Genomic DNA, 20569 nt, shown 5'->3' on the forward strand with positions numbered 1-20569 from the left:
AGAATCTGGGTAATACATTTTTAGTTGTATTTCTCTGGTAAAACTTTCTGTGTTACACAACAAAATGGATTAAAAATGAATTTCTGAAAAAAAATAAAAAAACTGTACATTTAACCTCCACTTCCACTTTGCTTTAATTCCTATAAAACGCTTAAAGGGTTAAGAAACTTTCTAAATGCTGTTTTGAATACTTTGACAGGTGCAGTTTTTAAAATGGGGTGATTTATGGGGGTTTGTAAAGTATTGGCCTCCCAAAGCCACTTCACATCTGAACTGGTCCCTGAAAAAATAGTCTTTTGAAATGTTCTTGAAAATGTGAGAAATTGCTGCTAAAGTTCTAAGGCTGGGTTCACACGACCTATTTTCAGACGCAAACAAGGCGGATAATGCCTCGTTTTACGTCTGAAAATAGGGCTACAATACGTCGGCAAACATCTGCCCATTCATTTGAACGGGTTTGCCGACGTATTGTGCAGACGACCTGTCATTTACGCGTCGTCGTTTGACAGCTGTCAAACGACGACGCGTAAATTGACTGCCTCGGCAAAGAAGTGCAGGACACTTCTTTGCTACATAATTTGAGCCGTTCTTCATTGAAGTCAATGAAGAGCAGCTCAAGATTTACGAGCGTCACAGACGCCTCGCATAATACGAGGAGGAGCTTTTATGTCTGAAACGACGCAGCTGTTTTCTCCTGAAAACAGTCTGTCTTTTCAGACGTAAAAGCAAGCTAGCGTGTGCACATACCCTCAGCCTTGTAACGTCCTAGAAAAATAAAAGGATGTCCAAAAAATCTAAAGTAGACATATGGGAAATGTTAACTAGTACTATTTTGTGTGGTATTACTATCTGTTTTACAAGCAGATGCATTTAAATTTATAAAAATGCGAATTTTAGAAATTTTTTGCTACATTTTGGGTTTTTTCACAATTAAATACTGAATGTAATAACCAAATTTTACCACTAACATAAAGTCCAATGTGCAATGTGGAAACCATTTCAGAATCGCTTGGATAGGTAAAAGCATTCCAAATTTATTACCACATAAAGCGACATGTCAGATTTAAAAAATGAGGCTCTGTTAGGAAGGTCAAAACTGTCCGCAGCGGGTAGGGGTTAAGTAGTTTTTCTCTCCTGGTTTCCAACACCTTTTATCAAAGTAGTGTAAGTAACAAGGTTATATTTCAGGACAGGAAGAATTCACCAAATGAAAGATTGGTGACAGTATGAGAGCAGATTATTGCACATGAGGCTGCCATCAGCAGGTACTGGAATAGTGCTCTGAAGTACGTACTGTGTATACCTATATATTGTAAACACGAGAAAAGCAAACATTTTCTATTTGGGCTTCAGATACAAAAATGTTATGACCCCCATATCAAACCAAAAAATAGTTGAAATCAACACTGAAATCAATGTCTGGGTCCTCCAGAGGTTCTTCCTGGCTAATAAAGGGGAATTCTGAGCTAGGCTCTAATACGTATAGGAGCTGTCTAAACCAGAAAAAAACTTTAAACATACAGTGATCCCAAGCCAGCATGACAAATAGACAATATATGCAGAATTTACACTACATGTTAAATGACAAATGAAACAATGTAAAATGCTTCATGTTTTTTAATCAACTCTGACTCCTGTGACCTTGAGCACAGTGTAAAAATCATCAAACCGACGTCTCAAAGATGCCTTTGTCTATTGTCTGGTAAGGTTACCTGAAGGAGGATGCATTTAACTTTGCTACGCATGTTTAGAGCAAAACTGGTACGGAGGCAGGACATTGGTGCAACAATCCCGAATCCGTTAAATCTTGCTAAATATTTTGTTATACGTGAACCTCTAATGTTCAAAAGTAGAGATTAGTGTTTGTGCGGCTGTTTTCTCTCCTGCAGATCCAGATCCTGGGGGAAAAGAGCGGTTGTTTTATATGTTATCTTTGTAATTGTCTTGTAATGTACCTTGATTGTCAGGTAACGGTGTCTCGCTGAATCTTTAAATTGGCGCCTTGAAGGAAAGTACACAGTCTGATTGTTTTAAAATGTATGGAACTTGGGACATAACATGACAAATACAAAGGAAACCTTTTCACTATTGTAATTGTAAATTTGTGTTTCCAGTTCATTTTCATGTTTAATTTGCAAATTATTACTTGTGATGGTACCCTTTACAGAAAAAAGGATGCCGTCTTTGGGTAGATTTTGCTGCTCCATGCCAGGGTGAGGATGCATACAGTGTAGTGACACTGCGTGCCGCATGCTGGGGGCAGAACTAAATTGATAAATGCTGCTGTTCACACCTAACGTGATTGATTTCGCGGGCTACGGCAAAGTGATGTTGGTGCTGGGGAGGCGTCAGATGAAGGGAGACCCTGAAGCTGGATGGGTCAATTATTGGCAGGTAAAGTTGGCAGGGAGCCCCCAGCAAGAGAGTTGCTGAACTGGTGGTTGGAGTTGCCAGGAAGCCTGCCCACAAGCGATAAAGACCAGAGAGAGAATAGGGTCTGGAGTCTCCTTAGCATCAGGGAGGAGTGAAAGCTCTGGCCTGGAAGAGAAGTGAGTGAGCCATTATTGCCCGCATTGCCACAATTTTGTATTTGCTCTCATTTGTGGAGAAGATTGTGGAGAAGATTGTTACTCCTCTTGTGGCCATTTTTATAAACCACCAGTCAGTAAAGGACGTTATTTGCATCACCTGGACCTACTGTTATTATTGCGCTCTAGCCATTACTCGGCCTTACAAAGCAAAATGTATTCACAGAGTGGGAATAATGAAGATTATCTGCCACAAAAATGTGTCCATTTTTCCAACTGGTGGTCTAATTGTGCACCTAGTAAGCTGGCAGTTGCAGAGCTTTCTGTAGTTAAGGGACGCCAGATTAATAGAACATGAAACACCAGGTTCCTAGTTTGGAAAGGATGCTGGGGTGATGCCATTACTGGATTTACCACCACTGTTGGGGTCTTATATATTGCAGGCATAAGAGAGTCTGCACAAGAGTCTGTTCTAGTCAGGATATGATATCACAGACCTGATTTATGTTTTTTCCTCTCTTTTGGTTTTACAGGGGTTCTCCGCTTTGGACTATTAACTTTTGTTAGAAGAGCTCCCTGATAATAAACAGATCATAGGGTATTCCAATGATAGGATCCTCAGCAATTAGCTGTGATCTGTAAATTAACCTAGAAAAAGTTTTCAATTCCCCTGCAGCGCCACCTCAGGAAAATGTAAGCATTACACAGTTGACATTCAAATTAATGGGCTGCTGGTGAAATGCACTGAAGTGCTGTGTCCTCCAGAGCATGAAACACTCTTTGAAGCCACTCTCCTCTTTGCACAATAGTTGATTATTTGAAAATTGTTTTTTTTAAACAAGACAACACTTTAAATTTTTAAGCTATAAAGACCCAAACAAGAAAATGCTTTTTGTATGAATATGGGGTGTTAGGCTGGATTCACACGAACCACTTGACAGCTCCGTGTGTCATCCGTGTATGATGCGCGGTTGCATGATTTTCGCGCAGCCGCCATCATAGAGATGAGGCTAGTCGACGTCAGTCACTGTCCAGGGTGCTGAAAGAGTTAACTGATCGGCAGTAACTCTTTCAGCACCCTCGACAGTGAATTCCGTTCACAGGCCTAATGAAGACGCCAGTCTGGCGTTGAAACGCGTAGCCTACCATTCCAATAAAACATAATTTATATCGGACCGAATCTCTCTGATATTTCTTTGACCGTACCACGCAGCAGTGCCTCCAGAAGATCCATCTCTTTTCATATACCATACTAAAGCCTGTCTTATGATTTTACAGATAGTTTTGTCGGAAAACAAGATGTGTAAAGAGGAGATAATGAGTGTTTCCAATAAAGCAACACACATGATTTCCAACATGTCAAAAAAACAAAAACTTCCCTATGTACAATAAAAGTATAGAATGGTTCATGTGGGAGGCAAGTTCCGACAGAGAGTGGCATTTACCAGTCCATGGTTGTTCTATATGTACACAGCCAAAAAGGTGCAACTGTAACCATAGACACTGTAAACAGGCAACTGTGTATGAGCTAATAAATGTATAACATTTGGCCAGCTCTGAAACATAAGTAAATGGAAAATCAAGCCAAATAAACAAAACATATATGCAGCATGTTCCCAATTTACATCCCTGAAACTCAGAATATTCAATTCAGAATAGCAGATCTTCCTGTGTTTGGACCCACAAAACCTTATCACGTATGAATAGATGTACGACAAAGATATAAACTGTTAAGTGTTCTACACAATTATTTTCAGATGTATAACACAGCTTTATCAACACAGCTATGGTATCTTTCTACCTCATAGAAAAAGGAATTGGCGAAATTAACACATTATATGGGGAAAGGTATTCGGATACTACACATTACACCTAGAATAGCTTTTATGACAACCCATTCTAAATCCAAAGGCATTAATATGGAGTTAGTCCCCCTTTACAGCTAAAACTGCTTCCACTGTTCTGGGAAGGTTTGACTTGAGTAAGTCGAGTCACTTTGTCTATGTGATTAGCCTGTTGCTATCTATAACTTTATGTGATAAGCCATAAAATAATACACAAGGCCAGGAAATTGGATAAGTTGGCCACAGCAGCCATTTTATTGAGAAATACAACAAAATAGAAAAATATTCCAATTTCTAAAATATTCATCATCTTCAACTTTACCATAAACGCAATCAGCATAAAGTCAGCCATCTGCCCACAGTAAATTTTACCCCCAGCCATAGGCTCGGCTCAGAGGCACCAGTAAGCCCCTGCAGATGACGTAAAATTAAATAGCCCCGACTCCTAACACCCTAAGAAGCCCCTATAATCAAGCTGTATATTACCAAGACAATTTGTCTTTAAATTCATGGTGATGCATACTCGCTATCTATCCCCCCACCACATTTTTTGTACCAAATCCAAGGGCTCCCCCTGCCACAGCAAACAGGCCTTGACTCCCTCAAGCCTAAGAGTCACGCCACAAAATCCTGTGCCACCCCCTGAACCGTACGCAGCAAGGAACTGCCCAGGCCTACGCACAAGAAATCATCTAGGTAATGTATGAGGGATTCCACCCATTTTTTGACTATCAGGCCTTTGCCGTCAAAGAACCTTTTCCATCGGACCTAACCCAATGAATAGCAGCGTCAAAAGATGTATACACAACTGCACAAAGGTTAGGGTCTATTCCATCATTTATCGACGCACCCTTAGGATATGAGAGGTGGTGAATAAGCCAGAATTTGTAAGCCTCCTTTTTGGGCACAATGCCCAAGGAGGAAACTACCAAGTCTGGAATGGGAGGGAAGGAAAATGGGCCCGCCATACACCCTATGGAAACTGCTTTTGCTAATTATACAGAAACCGCACTAGCATACTGATAAGCAGATTTCAAATTCCTGGTGGTAAAAGTAGGGGGAACCTATTTAGAAACGGAACCATCCTTTCCAGTGTCACCAGAATCTCCCCCTTGACTAGCGGATGTCCGACCCCCCCCCCCCCCCCCCCCACCGCCCTGGCGTTTTTTCTTTCTAAGACACTTGAAGGTGCCATGAAATGTACCTCTGCAGTGGGAGCAGACGTGCTTTAATTTACAGGCAGCCCCAAATTTACATTGCCTCTCGGTAAACTGCCAATAGAGGCCAAGTTTGGAAGTAGCACCAGAGCCTGACTGACCTGCTGCCCTCATTGTCCCATTGGAAAGTATGACCCAATCTATCTGGGGAAGTTTCCCTCAACCACAAGGCGATGTCCTTATGGTCCCAGTGAATATTAGGCCGAACCGCTTTTCGTTGGCGGAATTGCTCGTCCTTGCGCAACCAAGCCAGACCACCGTAGACGCGATGTGCCTTCCCAATGGCATCCATGTAACAAAACAGCGCCGAACAATGTTCTGGCACCTTCTTGCCCACCACACTAGTCAAGATCAAAAAAGCTAGCAACCAATTTACGAATGTTTGCGGGATCTGACGATATCTACGCTTTTCCTCCTCATTCTTCTTACTCTCATTCATCTTTCCCTTGGCTAAGTTGAACTTCTCTAGTGGCAGAAAGGAGAATATTGCCACATACTCATCCTTCTAGATTTTCCGAACCTCTTGTTTAAGATGAGCCCCCTAACGGACCTTCAAAGCAAACATATACCTCTCCTTCACTCTATCATCCAGTCTCACGCCATCGCCACCCTTAGAGGAATCAGTTTGTGCCTATATTGCCACCACCCCGCAACCTGGTGTTTCCGCCACCACCTCCACCATCGGTACTGGATATAACCGCTCCCCACCAGCCAAGCAGCCCACGTCATTAAAGGAGGAGAGGGAACCCTAGCGGTCGGCCCCCCTTCAAGATGCCCCACTAACTCCCTAATGCACCACACCAGTTCTCGCAAAGCATCTCCCTCTATACCACAGGAGACATAAGAAGAGAGGGGAAAGGCAAAGCAGGTCATAATAACTCACTAGGCTGCACAGGCGCTGTGGACCCATCAGACGGGAACTTTTGCCCCGCATCGCAAAATTGATACCTCGCCATCGTCCACCAATTTACGCGGACCGATTCCTGGACCATGGCGACATGAACAGGCCAGGGACACAGAACCACCAGGACTTGGAGAGGACCCTCAAGTGACCCCCTCTTTGTTAGACAGATGCACTGCAGACGACGCAGGATCAGCCGACGGCTGCCCGTCACTAATCTGCAGAACTACCGAACGTGGCCTGCGGCCTCTGATAGGCGACTGCCTTCCATGCGCTCTCCGTCGTCCATGTTGGCTGGCGTATCCACCGGCCGGAACATCACCGGCGGATACCGGAATCCCTCCGCTTCTGTCATGCGTAGAACAGGAGGCAGGAGGAGGGGCCAGAAGAGTAGGCCGAAAGCCTCCACAGATCCCTGCCACATATAAGAATTCTTCCCGGCCGTCTCACAGCAGCAGCAGAGCCACTAGAGACCAGGGTTGGAGGGTTCCTGGAGGGGCTCCAGAGGCGGCGCAGGGACCTGGGGGCCATGTCAGGGCTAAGCCGCATCAGCGAGCGTGAGCACCGTGTACGACGGGGACAACGACTGGCTGTAAGCAACAGTCTTACCAGTAAGCGCAGCAGCCTGTGTCTCCAGCCACCCTGGGCAATGAGCAGGCGCAGCCTCCTGAAATATGGCCATCGACACCATATTACAGAAGACTTAGAGGAAAAGGGAGACAGAGATGTTGGTTCCTGTGTCACCCTGCTAAAAAGACCAGGAATGGACAGCGCAGGCCCCATCTACTCTCCACCCCCTTCAAGAAAATCCACCAATGACCTTACTGCCTGTAACCCCTTATCCCTCCCTACTAACTACGTCATGCAGGCTTCCCTTAATTTGTTTAAGTACGGCCTGTGCGTTCTACAAGATTTTGGAGTGTGTTTGTGGGAATTTTTTCCCATTCATCAAGCAGAGCATTTATGAGGTCAGACACTGATGTTGGAGAAGAGGGCCTGTCTTGTAATCTCCATTCTAGTTCATCCCAAAGGTGTTTGATGAGGTCGAGGTCAGGGCCCCGTTGCGGGTTAGTCAAGTTCTTCCACACCAAATTCACGCAACCATGCCTTTATGAAACAGAGATGGTTCTTCCCCAAACTGTTCCCACAAAATTTGAAACATACAAAATGTCTTGGTATGCTGAAGCATTAAGATTTCCTTCACAGAAACTAAGGGGCTTAGGCCTACCCCTAAAAAAGAAGCCCATACCATTATCCCTCTTTCACCAAATGTTACAGTTGGTACAATGCAGTCAGGCAGGTAATGTGCAAAAACCGAGACTTGTCCATAAGACTGCCATATAGAGAAGCGTGATTCATCAGTACACAGAACACTTTCCACAGCTCCAGAGTCTAGAGCTGACATGCTTTACACCACTCCATTCGATGCTCGGCATTGTGCTTGGAGATGTAAGGCTTGTGTCACAATCCGTGGGTATGTGGACCCACTGGGCCATACTGCCGTAGCGGGATAGCAGCTGGCCAACAGAGTACCAAGTCAATATATAAATAGTCCAAGCACAAGGGTACCTGTAGTGGTTCAGACAGTAGCAACGGCTAGGCACAGATGGGACCATGACAGCAGACACCAGACGTGGTGTAACACAGCAGGCAGAACCGTTGGCACAACACGACTCCAACAGGTTTAAGGCACAGGAAAAAATAGCATGGTATACAGAGTACAGGTAGCAGGGCATGGGAACAACGGGAACAGCATAACAATAAGGGACCATTTGCAAGACTAACATAGGAAAACACAACAACGCTCAGGCAATGAGCAAAGGGGTAGGGCCCTTCTTATAGTCCAGGGTGATCATGGGCTAATTAATAATAATTTCCATGTGTGCGAGCTGGCCCTTTAAGGCCGTGAGCAAGTGTGCGCGCGCACCCTACGAGATACAGCGGACCAGAGCGGAAGTGATTTCTGGCGTCTCCTGGGGAGATGCGGGCCAGCGCTCACAGATCCATGGCTGCGGCCGTCAGGGGGCGAGTAAAAGACGGTCCACAGCCATTGACGCTACAGCTTTCATGCAGCTGCTCGGCCATGAAAACCCATGCCATGAAGCAACCAGGTCCCAGTTTTTGTGCTGATGTTCATGCCAGAGGAGGTTTGGAGCACTGCAGCTATTGAGTCAGCAGAGCGTTGGCGACTTTTATGCACTATGCGCATCAGCACTCGGCGACCCCGCTCTGTAACTTTACGTGGTCTGCCACTTTGTGCCTGAGTTGCTGTGGTTCCTAAACGCCTCTACTTTACAATAATACCACTCACGTGGAATATCTAGGAGGGAAAATAATTTCACGATTTGACTTGTTGCTACGGTGGCATCGTATTACAGTAACACGCTGGAATTCAATGAGCTTTTTAGAACGACCCATTCTTTCACAAATGTTTGCAAAGGTGACTGCATGGCTAGGTGCCCAATTTTATACACCTGTGGCAATGGGACTGTATGAAACACCTGAATTCAATGATTAAGAGGTGGGTCCATATAGTGTATAAAGGTTTATGCCAAGTGTAAGACAATAGACAATGCAAAACGTCATGCAAATCCAGATACCCATGAAACAGAATGTCTACTATAGAACATTCTTTATAAAATGTCCTGCAACCAATATTAAAAGAAGACACAGTTTAGGATTTCTTTATAGCTGCGTTCGGGACGGAGCAGAGAAATGAAAAACCGGAGCCGACGGACCCAATGCATGATGGAAACTAATGGCGCCCGACTAAACCTATTGACATTAATAAGTTCTGTCGGGTTTCTGTCACGGTGTCCATTGTTCTGCTGGAAAGTCAACAGAATCTGAGACGTATGGCACTAACGGAGCCTCCGACGCAGATGTGAACAGAGCCTTCGTGTATTTTATGTGATCTATGTATTTTAATAGTTACTGAATTTGAGTTGAATTTATCATGTAAGTTTTTCTTCTATTAACCTAAGATAATATAAACTTTCAAGCATTATTTTTTAGATATAATGCATCTCAACTAGTGACAAAAATATAAAGTAAACTTTATTTCATATTGCTGTGATGTTAGGATCCGTGTTATGGCTGCAATACCCGTACACCGCAGGATTCTACTGGACTGGACTCAGGTTACCATAGAATCCTTTGGTGATCTATGTTTGGTTTAGTAAAGTCCAGGTGTAACGTTTATTATACCGACACTGAAATGCAAGTGCAATATTCCCTTCTGTGGAAGCCCTGAGTCTAGGTGTACATAAGAGTTGAGTGGCTTGTTGGAGCCTCTCCTAGTACCCAGGACCAGGGGCGTTGCTAGGGTCTTAAAAGATCAGGGACACAAGCCCAAGGCATATGCTTTGCCCTCTCCCATCTTTATATCTTAAAGACAGCCATAGCTATAAAAGAAATCTTTCAACACATGACAGGCTTAGATACACAACTTCAGCAGTACACTTTCCCTGGATATTACTTTATAATGAAATTCAGCACTGAGACCTAGAACCTGTATCCATTGTCTCGAATTAGCCTTGCCCCCGAAATAATTTGCCTCTGTCATAAAAACGTATCTATACATAATAATACAGTCCAATAGTAGATGAACACAGCACTCCAATAGTCTCCAGGAAATCAGGCCATGTGCTCGTTGCCTGGGGGTGAATCAATTCCCCAATATCCAATAGAGAAAAACATAGAACACAGCAACGGCACCAGGACTTCAGAGTAGATGAAAGCAAAAGTGGGTTTTATTCACCTCAGTACAGCAACGTTTCGGTTCAACAGGAACCTTTCTCAAGCCATGGCTTGAGAAAGGTTCCTGTTGAACCGAAACGTTGCTGTACTGAGGTGAATAAAATCCACTTTTGCTTTCATCTACTCTGAAGTCCTGGTGCCGTTGCTGTGTTCTATGTTTTTCTCTATACATAATAATAGTCATACAGTTACTAAATAATACCTGGTACTAAACAGGGACCATCATAAGTATTAGGCTGGATTCACACAAGCATGTTCGGTCCGCAAAGGACGGAACATATTTCGGCTGCAAGTCCCGGACCGAACACAGTGCAGGGAGCCGGGCTCCTAGCATCATAGTTATGTACGACGCTAGGAGTCCCTGCCTCGCTGCGGGACAACTGTCCCATACTGTAATCATGTTTTCAGTACAGGACAGTAGTTGCACGGAGAGGCAGGGACTCCTAACGTCATACATAACTATGATGCTAGGAGCCCGGCTCCCTGCACTGTGCTCGGTCCGGGACTTGCGGGGAAAATACGTTCCGTCCTTTACGGACCGAACATGCTCGTGTGAATCCAGCCTTAGAAGATACAGATCACACACAGTCAGAGGAGGAATAAACATTTACATTCAGAGACTACTCTATGACGTCTTCTCTGCTTGTAGTCGTTCTCTTTTCCGTTTCTGTCCCAGACTGCCATGATGACTTGTCCTGGGCACGACGCTGCAGATTTTCCAGTCAGACATCTTTGGCTCCTTGGTTTTCCAGCATATCCCCACAAACCCCCCAATCCTGCTGCCCCTTGAATAGTGCCACCCTGCTGCTAGTCCCAATACTGTGCCTGCTGTACTGTCCATTGCCCCCAAATACTGTACTGCAGAATATTAGTGCCATACAGATTGTCTCCTTTGAAAATACTACCTGACCCAGATAGTGCCCCCTAAAGTAATTAGTGTCACACACAATGCCCGTAAAAGTAATTGTGCCAAGCATATTGTGCCCTTGACACCCATATAGCCATATAGTTGCCTCCATAAATAATTGTGCTAAGCTGATTGTGCCACTGACACTAATAATGCCCAAGTGACCAGAGATATATAATATTGTAAAAAGTAGTGCTTCGAACAATAATAGTTCTCCCCTGCAGTGCCCTAAAAGTAACTGTGCCAGAGTGGCCCCATTGGGAATAAGACTTCCCCACTGTCCACCCATTGGTAATAGTACCTCCATTAGTAATAGTGCTCCTCCAAAGTGTCCACATTGGGAATAGTGCCCCCATTGGTAAGTGTTTCCCCCAGAGTGTCCCCATTACTATTAGTACGTTCACAGTGTCTCTATTTAGTAATAGTGCTTCCCCAGAGTGCCCCCATTAGTAATAGTGCTTCCACAGGGTGCCCTAATTAGTAATAGTGCTTCTCTAGAGTACCCCTATTAGTAATAGTGCTCCCCGGAGTGCCCCCATTGGTAACAGTGTTTCCCCCAGAGTGTCCCTATTACTAATAGTACTTTCACAGTGTCTCTATTTAGTAATAGTGCTTCCCCAGAGTGCCCCCATTAGTAATAGTGCTTCCGCAGAGTGCCCTAATTAGTAATAGTGCTTCTCTAAAGTGCCCCTATTAATAATAGTGCTCCGCAGAGTGCCCCCATTGGTAATAGTACACACAATATTAATAGTGCTCCCCGAGAGTGAATCCATTGGTAATAGTGCCTCCATTAGTAATAGTGCTCCCCTAAAGTGTCCACATTGGGAATACTGCGCCCCTTGGTAATAGTGCTTTCCCAGAGTGTTCCCATTAGTGATAGTGCTTCTCCAGTGTCCCCATTTAGTAATTATATCAACAACCATTAAAGACTCTAAAACTTAGACCAGGCAGTAGAGTATTGTTAGTAGTGAAAAGCAGATAGTACCCAATCACCCAATTGGAAATTTGATAATTTGACAGACATTAGGATGTGTTGGAAGAATCTTTTTGCCATGTTTGAAATTTGCTTTTGGTTAATTTGAGACACTAAAACATGAACCACTCCTCCCACACATTTTGAAATGCCTCTTTAGGGAATTATGAGGTTTTTGAGGGTGAGGTTTTAACTATTCAGGACCCCCTTATATTTACCAGAATAGAGAGCAGCTACAGAGCATCTTTCACTTTGAAGGACTCCATACATGAATACATTATATGGACAGCCCACTGATTTTTACTACAAACTGTGTAATGCTTCATTTTACCTGTGGTGGCGCTGAAGGGGACTTGAACACTTGCTATTGCATACACTTACAGATTGCAGCTGATCGCTGTGGGTCCTAGCAATTAGACAACTTGTTATCGGTTTATCGACAAGGGAACCTTGAACAAAAAAATATTGCCCAAAGCGGACAACCTCTTTATGTCTGTTAGCAGGTCTACAGAGTGGTGATTGAGAATCCAAAATATCCAATACCCCAGGGTGCTGGTTATTATTGAAAAAGCTTTTGTAACTCATGGAGCCAATTGGATCATGACAACAGGAGAATTATTTATGCAATTTACCAATATATTCCCAGATATTTCACACTGCATATCTGTCTTATAATTCCTACCAGGGATGTTATAAGGAAAACATTAGCACAGACAGCAGGGAGATCCCAGTCCCACAGATAAGGGATAAAGGGCTGTGAGCCAATATAAGTTTAAGATTTCCCCTCCTAGAATGACTCATGGCACACACAGCCAGCAATCAGATATCCAAGAAGTGACTTTTCCTGTCCTTAATTGGAGATGATATCACTTTCCCATACAAAAAATAAATAATACTGCCTGGTGGCTTTAGGGTTCATCTGCCATATAAATCTACGAGGGTGAAGCAAGATTTACATATCTGGATATTTCAGTTCCTCTGAAAGCCATTATAACTATGTCAGGCTTCATCTTACAGTCTAGCCTTACAGAAGTGGTGAATATAATGATATGGGAATGGTGCCATGATACTATTGTTTTGAGCAGTGTTGTTGGTTACATATCCTTTTTTTTCCTTTCCCATCAGCAACACAATTACCACGTGTTGGATTTGATACATGCAAATTCCCTAACAAATGCTGTACTGTCATCACTTGGTTAGATGGATTCCATGAAAATGGACTCAGATGCCGACTGCCCAGAAGACATGGCTTTGACAGTTGTGAATTTAGGGATTGGCAAAATGTCATCCTCTGCTATTTGCAACAGGACTATGCCATTGGCACATAAGTGAATAGGCAATAAAACATCATGTACATAAAAAGTGGTAGAAGATAATTAAAGCAAACGGTCTATAATAGGAACTCAATTATATATGTAGAGAAAATGGAAAATTGTAAAATGTCATTCAAAAGAAGAGTTTATTACTAATACCAGTAAGTATAATTGAAAAATATGTATAAGGCCTGGGTGTAAAGGACTGCACACGTTTGATCTATTGGGATAAAGTTGATGTCACTTACCTTCTCGTATAGTCTTCTCACTGAAGGTGGATTAGCTTGGAGGAACACAGATCATTGGCCATAGCCAATATAATATTGTGCAAAAAGGTTTTGCAAATTAAAAAGGAACTCTTGCCTGGATTTTTTTCCAAAAATAGCTCCACTCTTGTCCATGGGTTGTGTCTGGTATTACAGCTAAACCCTGTTCAATTGAATAGGGTTGTGCTGCAAAACCAGGCCAAATGGTGGCATTCTATCTGAAAAAAAGAGCAGATCCAATGCCCTACATAGATACACTCCGAGCAAAACACTTTGTTAGCCCTAGTGCAAGGCATGAGGCTGTGTTGTATGATACAGGAATTCACAGATTACCAAAGAGAGAATCCGCGAGAAACCCCCTCAGCAGTGGCGTAACTACCGCTATAGTAGCCGTAGCGGCTGCTACGGGGCCCGCAGCATGAAGGGGCCCATGCCACCCGCCGGCACGGCCCCCCCCCCATGGCCGGAGGCTCTGCTAGCAGCTGCTATGGCTGCTACAGCGCGACACCACTGAAGGGGTTGTTCCTACAAAAGACATGCATCCCCTATCCACAGGATAGGGGATACATGTGTGATTGCTGAGACGCCCAGCGATAAGGAGAACGGGGGGGGGGGGCGAAAGTCCCCCAAAGTTCTCCATGACAAACCTCGGACTTCCGGGGTCTGTCTGCAGCTCCATAGAAATTACTTGCGCACCGGTCGCGCTTGTGCGCATGTGTGACCAGCGCTCCTTTACTTTTGATTGAACTGCGCAGACGCCGGAAGTCCGAGGTTTGTCATGGAGAACTTCGGGGGACTTTCCGTCCCCCGTTCTCCTTATCGCTGCCAGCGATCACACATGTATCCCCTATCGGGGATATATCTCTTTTGTAAGACAAACTATAGGCCGTTTTTTTTGGGGGGGGGGGGGTATATGGTGTTATCTACAGGGGGATCTGTATGGCGTTATCTACAGGGGGGTCTGTATGGCGTTATCTACAGGGGGGACTCTGTATGGCGTTATCTACAGGGGGGTCTGTATGGCGTTATTTACAGGGGGGTCTGTAGGGCGTTATCTACAGGGGGGCTGTATGGCGTTATCTACAGGGGGGATTTGGGGCTGTAAAACGTTATCTCCAGGGGCTGTATGGCGTTATCTCCAGGGGCTGTATGGCGTTATCTACAGGGGGGATTTGGAGCTGTAAAATGTTATCTACAGGGGGGGCTGTATGCGTTATCTCCAGGGGCTGTATGGTGTTATCTACAGGGGGGATTTGGGGATGTAAGACGTTATCTACAGGGGGGCTGTATGGTGTTATCTACAGGGGGGGCTGTAAGGCGTTATCTACAGGAGGGGCTGTAAGGCGTTATCTACAGGCGGCTGTGTATGGCGCTATCTACAGGGGGCTGTGTATGGTGCTATCTATAGGGGGCGCTGTGTGGTGGAATCTATAGGGAGGCACTATCTACAAGGGGGGGGGTTGTGTGATACCCAGCGGAGGGAGGGCCCCAGTCAAAAGTTTGCTATGGGGCCCAGTTTTTCCTAGTTACGCCCCTGCCCCTCAGGCCCGGCAATGGGCATTAGTTTTGCCCGTAGGGTTCTTTTAAGTCACAAAAAGATAAACAAATTGAATCTGTTAGCATTAGATATGCGTTCCGTCTTTTCATATCATCTAGGATAAAAGAGGTTTAGGACGATTGGGAGCCACTGATACGTTAGATATATTTGTTTTTTATTAGTTGGTTTTCACTTTATTGAGCTTGAAATAAAACCCAAAAATAGATATATTTTATAAAAACATAATTTATTGCCAAAAACATTTGTATCATACAGTGACAAACCTTTACAGTAAGTAGGAAACATTCTTAACAACCATTCGCCATTTCATTGCTTAACAGTCATCAACTCTTTGCAATATAAAAATAGTTTCAGCTTCTCGCTCTCTTATATAAAGTGACATAGGTTTCAAAAGCTCATGTGCATTTTCTAACCTTTCCCTGACATTTACAAATATTGGAAATGGCCGTCATTCACAGCAAGTATCACAGTTCAATTCACAGATTCATCAGGAACACCTTTTTTCCCCGGAACTTTACTTCCAAGGCCGAAACACTATACAAAAATAAAATTGCTCTTAAAAATAAAAAAAAAAGTGCACAGAATAAGAGAATTCAACTTTTGACAGGTCACAAAGCAGAAATAGACATAAAAAGCAGACGTGTAACTTGAGGCTCCTGGGTATCATTGCAGAATCTGTAACGGAGCCCAGCTATCATGTGCCCCTATAATACTGGTGTTTTATGTGGTCGAGGGGCGTTTGGGCCACCTCTGGCACTAGAGCCCAGTTGCGACTGCTAACTTTGCACCCCCTATAGCTATGCCCCTGATAAAAAAAAAGTGTCATCCACCAAAATATAATAAATCCAACAATGCCTTTGAGCAGTTATCCAGAACAAAAACATTTACATTCTTGAGGGGGAAAAATAATTACTTTTCTCAAAGGGATTTCCTACGCATGTGCAAAACATCACTACAATCAGATCGTCCTTTATTTAAGGAACCTACAATTCTAATAAATACCAAATTCACAAAAAGGTGCAAAAATTCTTATCTTCAATATGAAGGATTTGGATTTTCATAGTTTCTGTACTTTTTCATACACTCAGTGGATATACAATTGTTACAGAATGGATACATATATTTTTTAATAGTAATTTCCAAATTAAAATCCAAAGTATGTGCCAATCACAGTGATTTCCAATTCTCGATTAAAAAAAATTGGAAAACGTTTATAGAGCAATTATTATAGAAGTGGCGGCATACCAGTTGGCTTTTCTGTATAATTTTGTATGGCACAATACAAAAAAATTAAAAATTCTAGTATACAACCTGAAATGATGCATATTTACTTTGGCATACTTTAAAGGCACTTCTTACATTGAGGTCCTTGAAGGATTATTTCCATCACACAAGGTGATGGCATATTATTCGGATCCTGAGGTTGGTGAATAGGGCCAGTTGCAGTTCCCTGCACAGCCGGTGACGCCATTGTGCAGGGAAACTGTGTGTATCGCTAAACGAGTGTGACGGACCCATTTTCAGGATCGGTGAGAGTCCCGGCAGCCAGACCTCCACCGATCACAAAGTGTTGGCATATCTTAGCGATATGCCATCACTTTGTGTCATAAAAGTAAACCTTTAAGTTGTAAGAATTTGATCTCTCCGATAAGTGGTATATGAGCTCAGTAAGTTGAGTCTTGCTCACATATTCGTTCATCATTCTGGTGGATCTGTAGTGCTTACAGCCAGTGCTGTACCAGTTTGTCATTACATTTCTACCAATAATCTTAAAGTAAGAGATTTCTTGGTGATGGTAGGCCTCCGTTTAGTTGTCACCATCAAAATCCATCTGTAATTATAAAGATCCAGTTTTTGAAATCTAACCTCAAATATTGTAGATAAAATCCCTTTGGTTGAACAATCACATTATGATCGACCTACATTCTGTGGCTACTGATCAACCTCTCCTTATCTCAGCAGTCTAATTTTTAGCCAGCCTATATCACATCATCTTCTTATACACAATGTATGTCGAACACTCAATAATCAACTTGTCCCTAAAGTTCATGTCGTTAAGTCACCCCAACATACCATTATACGTAGACTTTAGTTGGCATACAGAGAGTGATATCTACTCTAATGCAAGCTGATCTGGGATTAAAGGTGCTTTGAACTTTAACAATTTGCTTAATGAGAAAGCTCGTCGCCTCAGTTAAATTCGCGCTTACAAAATAATCGCGTTTTGCCCTGACATTGTTACTTAACGTGGGATTTGTGTATAATGTTATTTTCGTCCTCAAAGACCTTTAAACATTTTAGTAATCAGGCACTAAGGCCATGAGTTGTGTTCACCAGTATGGGGAGGTGTTCCCTATTCTACCCCAACTCTGCCATTCGGGAAATAAACCAAGGGATGTTTTAGGGGTTCCAAACTGATCTAGATACTTTTCTGGCTTAATGATTTGGGATTTGTAGGAGGTTATGTCTGTTTTAGTTAAGGTGTTGGTCTGTACCCCATCTGATTTCCACTCGGCATGAACTATAGTGTAGTTCTGTCCATCATTATTGTCCCAGAACACCTGGCCTCCACTTTCATAGGATATGCAGAACTCAACTTTTTCATGACTGGGAATGTTAGGAGACAGGTCTACAGCAAAGGAGAAGGTGTCCGTGTCTGAGCCTCCATAGATATTGTTCATGTACATACAGTCAACCTCTGTGTAGGTTTTCCAGGTGCTGAAGGTTATTCGCACCTTGACTGTTTTTTCAAAGCTCAGATTTTTTACTTTGATGGTGCCAGCAATTGACCTCTCCTGAAGGCTGCAATTTTCCAGACATACAAAGTTCTTTTGGATCTTATTGCGAAACTGTAGGTAGTCAGCTGACGGCTGAGTGAATCCCAAGATCAAATTCTTTTCTTCATGCAATTTTAAGCTGGCGGTGATATCTTCAAGATCTATCAGATCAAACTGGAGGTCAACAGCAGGTTCTTCTTTAAACTCTGAAAACACATGTACGGAGGTCAAGCACAGTCCTTTAGAGTCAGCAAAGACGACTTTCTTTTTCACTCGGGATTTGGATCGGTTCCACTCATTGTTCCTAGATTCAGATTCCTTCTTCAGAGAAAGACATGGCCTTAGCGGCTTAAATCGATTCACAAAATTTCTCCCCCTGCAGTCGTCATAGGGGCTGAGAAACTTCTTTAAAGGGGGAGAATGTGCTAAGCATATCCTGACTGCAACATCAACCGGCATGATGGACCGTGGAAGAGAACGTGGCTCCAGTATCTGGATCATTCTGGGGAAAAATCATATATAATTGTGGACGTTAGCAGATGTACTCTAAAAAGGCTTATGATGCAATGCAATTGAACTGAACGGGCAGAAGATACAGTATATGTATTGAGCGAAGTACTAGCGCTCAGTGTCTTACGCCACCTACACATATGCTGCTGGTCTCCGCACTTGTAACATACAGCAAGGTGTCTGTTTTCTGCCATTCACAACTAGCCCTATCATCCTAGGATACACACAAATGTAACTACAATTCCATATTACTTTTGAGTAGTGCTGCATTACCTATAGAGATGGAGAATTTCTGGCATAGGAATGAGAGACGTAAGCTATTTTATCTCTGGACGTTCAAGTACATGTCTGGCTTTTAGACAGCTTAAGAGAACATGTGTTGAGATCAACAATATAGGTCATTCTGGAAGAAGAGGAGCTGCAGAACCTCTTGAGACACGTACCATTCTATTCTCAATACTGAATTATAGGGCAAATTGAAAGTGAGCACTAGCAATTTTGCCTACAAGAGATTTCTGACGCCCTTTCTGATTCAGATAACTGTTTTCTCCACCTTACCTATCACAGTATTATCTAAAAGTAGTGGTCTGCTTCCTATGGCTCTCCAGCCATTGTGAAACTACAACTCCCAGCAAGTATGGACAACCATTGGCTGTCCAGGCATGCTGGGAGTTGTAGTTTCACAGCAGCTGAAGAGACATAGCTTCGAGACCACTATTCTAGATGAAGCTTATCGGACACAAGCAGGGGCCAAACAGCAAAATAAATTATGTCAATTTTCATGTAACAAGAAGATTTCAGAATTAAAGAATGTGCCCGCAATCGTCAGAAATAAAGATATTTAACGGCTATTGAAACAATTTTACAATAGAGCGAATGCTTCAACCATAGAAAATAAATTTCAGATTTAACATTTGCATTGCCATGAATAGAATATTTCCAGGACCAGATATTCTAACCAATAAAATCGATTTCCACCGCTCAGGCCATACATTATTGATCACACTGGACATAATACACGGAGCACACGTAGGAATCATTATAATATAGACATTTGTAGGGGATGACTGCATAAGACAGATTTTTAGGACCCAGATTTTTTATTTTGTTATATATTTACTATTTGGCAAATGATGTTGTAGGTTTAAAACTTTTTTCTTTTGTATAAAGGAGGACTGTTAGTAAAAATATTTTCATTGTTTTGCAAACAATAAAACAAATGAGAATTATTAAAGATCACTATTCATTTAGTAAGTAAAATATTAATATTAAATGAAATACAGAAGTATTTTTTTTTGCCATGGATAATATAATAATAATTCTATATATATATAGATATATATATAGATATATAGATATAAAACATCAGCATTGAACATCACATGTCTATTGTTTCACTGTAATTAAGTAGAATTTTATTACAAAGTAACAAAAAGTGAATTTGCGTGCAGTTATCAGCCGTCAGTCTACATCGCTGTATTTATTAAGTGTCATTTGCATTGCTACATCCTACACATATATAGGGGAGAGGTGTGAATGCCGAGAGCTACCTGCAGTGTGAGCGCCCTGCTCAGGATCCTCCTCTCATTGACGACTCTTCAGAACTGGTGAGGATCGTCGTCTGCGCTGCCAGGATATTACCAGAGGGACAGTCCCCTTCACGTGATGGAATCTCAGCAGCCAATCACAGCGCAGCTCACGTCCCCTCTGACCAATCAGTGCAGCGCCGGTGTGACAGTGAGAACGTGATTGCATCTGTCTGCACTCTGTGACACCGAGACCCAGAAAGGAGGTCAGCGGGTGGGGGCAGGGAGGCTGAAGGGTCACAGGGGCATTTACTTAATCGGTTCCCTTGTTGGGGCTACGGCTAGGATGAGAATAGAGTATAGTATTATGTCTAGGGTAGAAACAGGAAAAATTGGCATCGCCGTCACTACACCAATGCTAGAAAGACAGATGATGCTGCTAGAATAACTATGTGTATTGCGGCAGGGCTTTAGGTATATGTAGCCTTCT

The 20569-nt window shown here is 43.0% G+C and overlaps 1 protein-coding gene across 1 annotated transcript; it reads right to left on the bottom strand.

Annotated features, from left to right (window-relative positions):
• Positions 1 to 15473: 15473 nt before the first annotated feature.
• Positions 15474 to 20179, bottom strand: PPP1R3C (protein phosphatase 1 regulatory subunit 3C). Its single transcript, XM_075841409.1, has 2 exons — positions 20104 to 20179; positions 15474 to 18545 (listed from the first exon to the last, which is right to left on the bottom strand). The coding sequence occupies exon 2, from the start codon at positions 18542 to 18544 to the stop codon at positions 17597 to 17599; it is 948 nt and encodes a 315-aa protein (XP_075697524.1). The 5' UTR covers position 18545; positions 20104 to 20179; the 3' UTR covers positions 15474 to 17596.
• Between the last annotated feature and the right edge of the window lie 390 nt (positions 20180 to 20569).

Source organism: Rhinoderma darwinii, chromosome 11 (genome assembly GCF_050947455.1).
Source record: "Rhinoderma darwinii isolate aRhiDar2 chromosome 11, aRhiDar2.hap1, whole genome shotgun sequence".
In the NCBI taxonomy this organism is placed as follows: Eukaryota; Metazoa; Chordata; class Amphibia; order Anura; family Rhinodermatidae; genus Rhinoderma; species Rhinoderma darwinii.

Excerpts from the sequence above, each read along its gene's own strand:
- PPP1R3C (XM_075841409.1), bottom strand. The coding sequence starts at position 18,544 with ATGATCCAGATACTGGAGCCACGTTCTCTTCCACGGTCCATCATGCCG.